Source organism: Seriola dumerili, unplaced genomic scaffold (genome assembly GCF_002260705.1).
Source record: "Seriola dumerili isolate Sdu_G_001 unplaced genomic scaffold, Sdu_1.0 BDQW01000068.1, whole genome shotgun sequence".
NCBI classification, from domain to species: Eukaryota; Metazoa; Chordata; class Actinopteri; order Carangiformes; family Carangidae; genus Seriola; species Seriola dumerili.
This window is the reverse complement of record NW_019174323.1, coordinates 18294669-18305251: the sequence shown is the minus strand read 5'-3', so window position 1 is coordinate 18305251 and position 10583 is coordinate 18294669. Positions and strand designations below refer to the sequence as shown.

Sequence of the window (10583 nt, the reverse complement as noted above, 5' to 3'; positions counted from 1 at the left end):
GGGGTGGGGGTGGGGGTGGGCGGGTCTGTGTAGGTTCTGTTTCTCTCACCATCAACTGAACATGTGTTTCTCACTTGGGTTTGGTAGCTCACCGATCATTGAGACGTGGTAAGTCATACAACATAACATATGTTTAACTTAGTGTAAAAACCTCATTCATGAGCACACGTCTGTGTACACATGCACCACAAACTAACCCCCACATCTGTGTCCTCCTCTCCTCCACCTGTTGTCAGACCTGCTTTAAGTAGCATTTGCTGTTTGTTTGAACCTGTTTCAAAAAAAAAAAAAAAACTGTGGTTCTTCTTCATGTTGGGGGCGAAAGATTCCCAGAAAGTTAATTCATGTGTTTGTTACTGTACAGGACACAAGCTGATGTTTTTCTTCCTGTCAGCAAATCCCACAAAAAGAGCAAAACCAACATCATGTTAATCCCCGTTTCAACACTTCCTGACCTCCTGATCGTCTCTGTGGCACGCAGCCCCGAGCCCATTGATTTCTGCTGCAGACATAAAGCTTCACAAATATTAGTTTGAAAAAAGAAAAAAAGATGCAAGTCATTTCCTAAAACAGCTGGGCAAAGTAGTTACTCGAACAGAAGTAAATATTGTCTCTGTTTCCATTGGACAGACAGTCGACCGATCAGAGCTTTGAAGCTGAGAAAGTAAAAATGGAGACGTCACCTCCCTTAAAGACTAGCTTGCGAATTCCCTAAAAAATCACGACTTTAACCCTGAAAGTTACGTATTTTTCAGATGTCGTAAAAACAACGTTAACTGCTCCTATAGCAACTGAAAATGGGGTCAGCATCATAGATTGTAAATAAAGGTGGACGTAGTCTCCATGACGTAACACACAGGTTTCTGAAGCTCAGAGTGAGCGGCTCCACCGTTGCCATCTTGGCAGTGTCTGACTCCGCCCCTAACTCCCAGTTAATCCAAAAATGGACAAAGAGGAGGGGCGTGTGTGGAGCTGAGACTTTGGTGCAAGAATACGCTCACCCACCTCTCACTCAAAGAGGCCACGCCCTCAATCCTCCATAACTGTAGTCCTTAATAAAATGTAAACAGGTGAGTTTTATAAACAGGTGTCATGAAGGAGGAAATTAGCTCTAGAGATCAAAACAGTTTCTGTACCAGGCTGTAAACATGTTAATTTCTGCTGTGAAGTTGGACATTTTAACATGGGAGTCTATGGGGACTGACTCACTGTTGGAGCCAGACTCTAGTGGTCATTAGAGGAACTGCAGCTTCTGTTTCTTGGACAGGTTTATATGAGACCGACTCAAAACGAATTACAGTATTAGTGTAAGACCTTGTCGTCCAGGTAACACGTGTTGGTTTGATGTTTTCGTGGGATTTATTAACAGTAAGAAAATATAGATTATCATCAGCTTTACCCTTTAAAACAACTTGCAAAGACTATTTGAGTCAGGTCTGTGTGGTCGTACTGTCCGTTGTGATGAAGCAGTAAAATGTGTTTGCTATGGAGATAGCTAACAGCATGCCACAGTCCGAGTCGATTCTCCCCTTATTGATGCAGTGTGGCAGACAGTCCACTCACAGTTCATCCACATCCTCCGAACGCCCCCCCTGCAGCTCCCAGGGCCCCCTGCTGTCGCCCCGGCCCTGCTGCCACTCCTCCGACCTGCTCTCTTCAAGCTCCCCTTCTCTTCTAACCCCCTCCACCCTTTAGATTCTCTTATCTCTATCTCTTCCCCTTCCTTCTCCCCATCCTGCAGCAGTTACTAAAGCCCCCTATTTTTAACTGTCAATTGGAGACCGGTCTGGAGCCGCACCCATGCCCGCTGCTCTGCACTGCGTGACGGACTCACGGCTCGCAGGGGGAAAGTGAGATAGAGCGGGAGTGAGGAGGAAAATGAGAGAAAGGGGAATACTGAATAGACAAGAAAGAATTAGGGAGCGAGGGAAAGTGGGTGGCAGCATGGCTGGACAGATAAGATTGACAGAGCGAGGAGGACGGCGGTGAATGGGACTGACTGCGGATGTTTGTGTACGTGCATGTGTGAGAGAGGGAGATAAAGAGGAAGACTAGAGTGAGAGTAAAAGAGGGCTCTGGTCCAGTCACCGCCCCGTGTGTTTTCCTGGCACCATATCACATCGCATCAACGACAGCCAGTCCAGATATTGCTCGCCATTGAGAGAGCTAACGTCCCAGATCACATCACAGCACTGTCACGAGCGGGGGTCACTCTCTGCACACATCTCTGTTGTTTGGTGTGTTGTCTCTCTCTCTCTCTCTCTCTTTTCTTTTTCCCTTTCCTTTTTGTGGACCGCTGTTTCACCTCGTCAAACCGCCACGTTACCTGTCAACTCAGTCCCACACCAAATGCTCACCGAGTGCCTGATGTCACCACCTACGCCCCCCCCCTCCCCTTCCCCATCACTGTCACCAGCAAGTTGGAGTTTTAGATATGCAACCATTTCTCAAAGGCAGACTCCCCAACCGCCCCTCACAACACATTCCTGACTATCCAAACGTTATTTTATATTTTTTATTCACATTTTCTGTAAATTCTCTGATGCGTCTGAAGTCTGTTGCTAGGATCCCTTTTCTGGTGGGGGTGGGGGGGCGCACCGAGTCCCCTTTGAATTTAGTTTCTGGTCTAAAAGTGAATAATTCGACTCTGGGGTCGGATCGTGTTAACGAGGTTCATTGTGGAAACAGTTCCAGGAAAACAAATCTCCTGTCACGTCTTTAGTCTTCAAGAAACATCAAGTTCAAACTAATTCATTCAAATGAATCTGAATAGGACCCAGACTCCTTAACTACACTGCAGAGTTAATGTTGTGGAGCATCGGTTCGACAGACGCATCACTCTGCAGACGTTCACTGATCCCGCTTTCTCTATGTGTTGTTGAATTCAAATTCAATTCTCGACTCCTGTCCCCAGTTGAGCTTTTACCTGCGTAATGTCATTAAATCAGTCAGTAAAAACAACAGTGAAAACTGCAGTTAGCCAAAAATATAAAGACGTTCAGTCTGAAAAGAGACAACAAGCAGACAAATGGTCAAAACAGACAATTAACAATAGACAGAGTTTGTGATTTGAATGAATGAAGCCTCACTGGAAACATCCATTCAGAGGAGAAGCTGGCAGAGGTCAGAGGTTAAAGCTAAGCTAACAGGCTAGGCTATGAAAACGTAGCTAAGCTAACTGTTTCTGAAACAGTAGAAAATTTGCTACTGCAAATTTAAGGTGGAATGTTTTCTTGCGTGTTAGTACACCTTAAATGGCAATACGACAACTTTGAGCACTCACATTTGTTTTATTGGCTCTCTTGCTTTAGTGATAATTGGATCTTGAAGCGCTTAAAAATATATACGAATTTGACCCAGATTCATGTGTGTGTGAACGGAGAGCGCTCACATTACGTCATGATCATCCACTCTGAGCAAACACAACAGCAGCAGTGCAGTTCACTGACAGGGAAACAGAGTAGGACAACCGTGTTTCCAGGAGGCTGCAGGTTGCAGCCCGTTGCCTTCACAGTCTCAATTCTTAGATTGAACAGAACCAAATTTGTATTTTTATACCAGTAATGAACTCCTCAAATTCAAGGAACTCATTAAAAATAATGTCTGCAAAAGATAGTCTGATGAAACGCTACTGAACCATTAAAAAACATCAACACCAGCCTTTAAAAAAAAAAAACCTCATGTTTATGTGTGTTTGTACGGAAGTAAATTTCTTCTCAGGTCATTACAACCCCCAAATTCCCAGAGACAACACCAAGGGCATGTGTGATGCGTCCTGAGCGGCTCCCGCCCTGGCAACAAGAATAAATTATCCACCTCTCGCTGCTCAGCACAATAAACACTCTGACTCTGAACCGCTGAGATGATTTCACCGATCGGTTCAGAGCACCTCTGCCTGCAGGAAATATTTGTACAGCTAAAACTCCAGCTCAGTCTTCCCTCCTCTACCTCAGCAGGTGGTCTCCCATGATGCCTTGGGTTTCGTCCTTGAATTTTATTTATTTATTTATTTCTTTTCTTGTGGGGTTGGGTGGATCGGGGAGGGTGGGGGTGGGGGGTTAGGCTTAAGCCAGCCTGCCCATTTTTTTTTCCTCTTCCCTCTTCTGTGTGTGTATATGTGTGTATGTGTCTCCAGAAAACAATCGGATAAGCGGCATCCTGACGTCGCAGACGGAGCCCTACGACCTGTCTTTCTCACGCTCCTTCCAGAGCCTGTCTCACCTGCCGCCCTCCTACGAGGCGGCCGTCAAGGCCGACCTCAGCCGCTTCTCGTCTCTGAAGAAACTCAGTAGGTCCAAGTTCACTGCACTAACGCAACAGTAGGCTCCCTGCCCTGATGCCCTGCATGATAAAATCTACTGCATTGAGTGTGCTTTCCTGACTCCTGACTGGGACGCACTGAGCCGCTCCGAAGTGTTTCAGCTGTGAATTTGATTTGCCTGCTGCACTGAGGACATCTAACATCTAACATCTAACATCTAACAGAGACAAACAAACAAAACAAAACAAAACAAAACAAAAACAAAAAAAAAGTGTGAGCACGCATTTTTCTGGAGATTTTTTTGCAGCTCCTCATTGAGTAAAGATTTCAGTGGATGGAGAGGAGAGCGGCCTTGAATCAGAATCAGAAAACAGCCGTTCCCCAGCTCTGATGCTTCATGAAATCAGCCTAGTCATCTCAAGCAACTATGAGTCATTGATATTCCACGCTTCCCTTGTCTCCACTTAAAGGCCGCAGCCACTATTTCTCTTGGAGCGTATAAGTACATTAAGTGGCTTCTTGTGCCCGGCCCGGCTCGGTATTGATTTAGTGGTGCTACGCTGGATTTCTGCTGCGTAATGAGGTCTCATCTCATGATATTCTCTAAGTGGAACGCAAATATTCCTTAAGGCTTGTGTAATTTCATCATGACTGCCCCACTTCACTGCTGGCTTGCAGTCAAAGTGAAGGATGACGATCTACAACTCATCCCGTCAGGGCTCGCTCCACACTGGCTCCCTCTCAGCGCTGCCGGGCGCCGTTTCAAACTGAATGGGCGAAAACAGGTTTGCAGGATGCGGAGCTATTTACTGATGCTCAGAGAGAAAGAAAGAAAAGAGAGAAAAACAAATCTTTCTTTTAATTGAAGCATGCTTGTGACAATTAACATAAGAGTTGTTGATAGGCGGTAAAACAAAACCACACTGAATTCAATTGTCAAAGATAGTAGCCCACAGAAGAGACAGTGTTAAGATGAGAAAAACATCCTCAGGCGGCGTCCTTCAGTCTTCCCAACTTTCTTTCTGCTTCCAAAGCAAATTATTTGCTGCAGCAAATCGCCAACAGGCTCTGCAGTTTTCTTTTTTGTTGCTCAACTAGTGTCGGCACGCTGATAGATCATGTTGGATTGTGCTGGGAGGAAGATAGAGCAGCGTTCTCATTGTCGGGACAATAAAAGAGAAGAATGCTGCTGCTTATTAATGCAAATTGGTATCAAACTGAAGAAAAGCGTTTGGCCCGTTGCAGTGCAGGACAGTATACATCACGAGTTATTCATTCACTCTATGGTAATATGGTTGATGAGTTTGCAGTGGCCCTGCCCAGATCTTCAGGACTATTATGCTTGAGAAAGGAACATCTTGTTTTTATTATCTCTCATAATGAATCGATTTGTGGCGAGCACCCGTGGCTCGCCGCTGAAGGGGATTTTGGCTGAGTGTAATCTTGACAGGTGGCGTGAACGCTGCTGTACCCATTATTGCAAAAGACAGGCTCAGGCTCAGAGTCATCTCCGAATTGTTAATAAGGTGGAGAGGCCTGCTCTCCTTCATTCATATCCACCAATAAAGAATTACCTTCTTGTTAACAATGGACTTGTAATTGAATTTTTCCATTTTTGAATGTTTTATGCTGCATTTCGTCTCTTTGACAGGAAGTCTGAGAGGCTTTTGTCGATGTGCGTCACTCTGTGTGTGTGTGTGTCCGTGTGTGTGTGTGTGTGTGTCCTTATGCATGGGTTTGTGTTGTGTAGCATGAAATTGATGCTACATTCACTCCTACACTCCTCGTGTCTCTGGAGATGTGTTCTTGTTGTCCGGATGCATGTTGTCGTCGTCTGTGAACACAGATCAGAGTAAAACACCCGCTGCAGGACGTTCACTCACTCGCAGCCCGTTCTCGGTGTGATGTGATCGTGCGACGACACGATGAGCTTTTCCAGCATGTCTGTCCAGTCTGAGGTGCCTGCGTGCTTCGCTCCGTATCTGTATGATATGACCATGTTTGTTTTATAGACTTTCACATGACCTTTGAAAAGTTTGCTCCCACAGCCGGCGCCGCCCGTAGAATCCCAGATGAAGCCTGGATGTGTGGATGCTGTGTGCCTGGCATGTAATACGCTGTGATCCTCTGCCTCTCTCCATTTTCTATTCCCCTCCATGAGCGTGGAAAGGTGAAACAGACGGGTCCGCCGGCACCACTCCGCCCTCTGCATTGTGCTCAGTCCCACTTTATCCGATTCCTCTCCCCCCTCTCTGAATCCGCTCTTCACCTCCTGCTTCTGTTTGTGTTTGTGTTTTTTATTCTCGTCTTCTCAGCAGCAGATAAAGACGTCGACGAATACTACACTCGTAAGCGCCACCTGCCCGACCTCGCAGCGAGAGGCACTCTTCCCTTGCATGTTCTCAAAATGAGTCAGGACCAGGTGGGTACTCCAGCGCCGGGTTTAAACCAGCTCGTGTTCTTTTGCCGTTTCTGCTTCAGATTATGAGAGCGATCTGTGAGTCTCCACCTCCTCACCTCCTTCCTCTTCTGCTCCACAGCACCGGGACCAGCCGCAGCAGCACCAGAGCCAGGCGCCGTCGTCCTCCATCTCCCAGGCCCCGCCCCAGTCGCAGTCGTCACAGCAGCAGTCTCAGCAAAGGCAGAGGCCACGGCGCGTCCAGAGGGCCATGTCCCAGGACCGGGTCCTGTCCCCGCAGAGGGTCCCGCAGCAGGAGTACAGCATGTCCTCTAACGGCATGTCCCCGTACGGCGGCAGGATCCTCTCCGATGAACAGCTGCTGTCCGCCGAGCGCCTCCGGTCCCAGGAGCGCCTGCTTCCACAGGACCGCCACACCTCCCAGGACCGCTTGTACTCCAAGGACCGCATGTACTCTAAGGACCGCCTCCTGTCGCAGGATCACCTCTACTCAAAAGACCGGCACTACTCTCAAGACCGCCTCTATTCACAAGAGCGCCTGTACTCACAAGATCGCCTCCTGTCCCAGGATCCTCTGCTCTCACCGGACAAGCTGATGATGTCTTTGAAGCGCGGGATGGTCAGCAGCATCTCTGGTGGGTTTCGTGGCAGCGACAAGTCGATATCACGCGCCATCTCGCACACAGACGTGTTCATACCGACCACGCCTCTAATGGATCGTTACAAGATGACCAAAATGCACTCCCATCCCAGTGCCTCTAACAATGGCGGCGGTGGCGGGGCACAGGGAGGAGGAGGAGGAGGAGGAGGAGGAGCAGGAGCAGGAGGAGGCACCGGGCACTCCAACACTTTAGCCATGAACCAGACAGCATCTAAGAGGCAGGCGTTTGCCTCCAGACGGACTCACACTGTAGAACAGCTCCACTACATCCCACAGCACCACCAGCAGCAACAACAGCCACAGCACTACCGCACAGGCAGCAAGACTGAGGTGATGTGTTAACGCCGGCCGGGGGGAGGGGAGGGAGAGGAGCACTGTAGTGTGCGGGGGGGGGGGGGGGGGGGGGGGGGGGACGTGGGTATGCCTGGCGTTTGTTTTCGAGTAGGATGGTGGTGAGATCCCAGGACCAAGAACATCCACTAGCTTACTGAGAGAGACCGGAAACACAATCCACACTGTACACCGCATACACCCGCCGCCCTGCTGCACCTGACGCCAGAGAGCGCCGCCGATGGGGGAGGAGTGGTATTATCCAGCTAACTTGCCTACTATTAATTCCACTGTCTTGGTTCCCCCAATCATCCACAGGCCGCGGCCTCATTCTGTGTCTGTGTTAGTGAGAAAACACCGATCGTGTCTGTTGAAGCCTCCATCAGCCCCGACATCCGTCCAACAGCACATCTCCTCTGTGACCTTTCCTGGCAAATCTTAAAGGGCTTTGCATGGTTAAACACAAAGACCGACTCCTCCGTGACTTCTGTTGTGCAACACAACGCCACCAACAAGTGATGAACCAGGATGAGCCTGTAACAACTTTATAAATATATAAATAAATGAATAAAAACCAACCATTTGTATACCCCCGTCCTACTCATAGCTCTGATCTCAATGAGAGAAACTGAAATGGATGTTATCAGCACTTCTATTCGGTGCCTCCTTCCATTTCTAAAGACGAAGTGGTTTTGTGGGTTACAAAGCACAATCAATAAAAAGATATTCTGTTCTGTTTTTGATTCTGTTTCTGAGTTTGAATAGTGACGGCTAGCTTGTTTTGTTCTTAAAGCAACGACGGGTTTTTTTGCTTCCAGTAGACGATTGTAAATAAGCTATTTTAGAAGCAGTACCATGGACAAGTCTGTACTGGATGGACTTTGTATTAGACTGTCTGTTTTCAATAGATTCTTAAAAAAAAAAAACAACTATAAATCATCACTGTTTCGTGAGTTCAGAATAGAAACCCACTTAACCAAGTATTTGACAGGATAAATTAATACTATACTGTGTGTGTCTTTGAAAACTGTTTGTACGAACCAAAAAGTGAATGAATGTGTCGTTGATAACAGATATACCACTGTTCATATTTGGATGTAGACTGTGTTCCATTGACATCAGAGGAGTCGAGCATCATGGAAATGGATTATAATTCTTGTCAAAGTAGGGTCAAATAAACCATCCATATTTTTCTAAACAGTCAAGAGATGTGTGTGTCGTGTCGGTGTGTTTCTTACTGCTTTTTCTAAAAAGTCAAGACGGATTCTGTGAGTGTTTATTACACATCGACGAGCTGACAGGGCGAAATGGTGAATATGGTTTTCAAAGAACCTGATATTGACTGTTGGTGAGAGAAAAACACGAAAAACAAACACAAACTTTTAAATAAATAAATAAATATATATATATCGTATAAAGTCAAACTGAATTCAGGCCTGATGCTTGGCCACCAGCTGATCACGCCTCCTCCTTACTGTATGTGCTTGGGTGGTGTTGATTTAACTGAGGCTGCATCCACTTTAATATGTTTTAGTTTCAAAACATTTGGAGTTTTCAGCCCCTGAAACACAGACTTTTAGAAACACTACTGACCCCTTTTATTTTGAAAACCCTGAGCTTGTGTTGTGAGACTTTTAGAAACGATGACGTCACACCCGCCTCGCCTCCTGATTGGCTCTCATCAGCCTGGACTACCACTGGTGAAAACAACATGACCATGATATACAGGGTTACTGACCTAAAGTTTATCAGTACATTAATGAATACATTACCTGGTATAGGATCAGTGTTTTTGCTAGCAGCAGCTTTTCAGATAAATTTCTGTAGAATAGAAAATCCACTTCAAAATACAACAAATACAAACGTGAAGCGACTGCACATCCAAAACACTCCAGTCTTAGTCTATAGACATGTACTGAGCTGCAGATTGAATCTGACTGAGAAGTGAGTCTTTCTCTGATGTTTAGGTTTCATAAAATCACAGTCCACAAACTGAATCTGAGTCTCCCCACACATTTAGTTGAACTCATGTGATCACATGATTAATTATACATATGGTTGCCTGGACACAAAGTCTGTCACTTCTACACACAAATCTCTGCATCCTGTTTCTGCTCAGATTTTATTCTGAAAGTCTCGACCAGAAGTTGTGATTAGCATCTTTCCGCCGCTTTGACACTTGTGCTGCTTCGCCAAACTCAGCGAGGCAGAACCAGCTGCAGTTAGCGTGCTAGCTGTTTAAGAGCTAACATGGTCTGGTTAGCAGAGCCTGAACTTTTCACATTAAATATCTAATTATAGAAACTTTTAATGAGTCAATCTGTACAACTCTGAAAAGTAGATCATATGACAAAGTCAGATCCTCAGATCGCCAAGACCAAGATGAAAAACATTTCTTTTAATTCATTATGAGTTTAACTTGTAAACATAAACGTGTTGTAAACTTGTACCTCAGTGGTAAACTGGCCCTAATGTCAAACTGATGACTTGTTGTTTCTCGAACGCAAGACAAGAAACACACATAAAGACACATTTCATAAAAAAGAAAAAAAACATACCCAGGTCATCTGGGTATTATTGATCCAGCTGCGATCTGCTAACAAGACTTAAAGGTTAACACTAACCCCATAAATAAGAAATAAATAATATAATAATAAAATAAAGACCCATTAGACCTGTTTTTTTTTTCAGAAATATTAATGTATCCACGTCATCTGCTTTTATTTTGAAAGCCACAGTGACAGAGAGACAGGATGTCACACGTGCACCGTTACATCGCTTGTCGAGGCACAAGAAACGACGGCGATATTCAACCACGACGTCCGACTCACTCTCACTTTTCAACCAACTTCAGCGTTGACATCTACACGTGCTCTGACCTCACTTACAGGAAGTCCACCAATCTGAAACAC

At 45.9% G+C, this 10583-nt stretch overlaps 1 protein-coding gene across 1 annotated transcript in view; it reads left to right on the top strand.

Moving 5' to 3' along the window:
- The window catches only part of LOC111220215 (protein shisa-6 homolog), a 61989-nt gene extending 54306 nt beyond the window's left edge, over window positions 1-7683 (top strand). Inside the window, exons 7-9 of the mRNA XM_022743226.1 lie at window positions 4136-4288; window positions 6580-6695; window positions 6820-7683. Coding sequence (XP_022598947.1) covers window positions 4136-4288; window positions 6580-6695; window positions 6820-7683 — 1133 coding nt within the window. The remainder of the gene's footprint in view (window positions 1-4135; window positions 4289-6579; window positions 6696-6819) is intronic.
- The last annotated feature ends 2900 nt before the right edge of the window (window positions 7684-10583 follow it).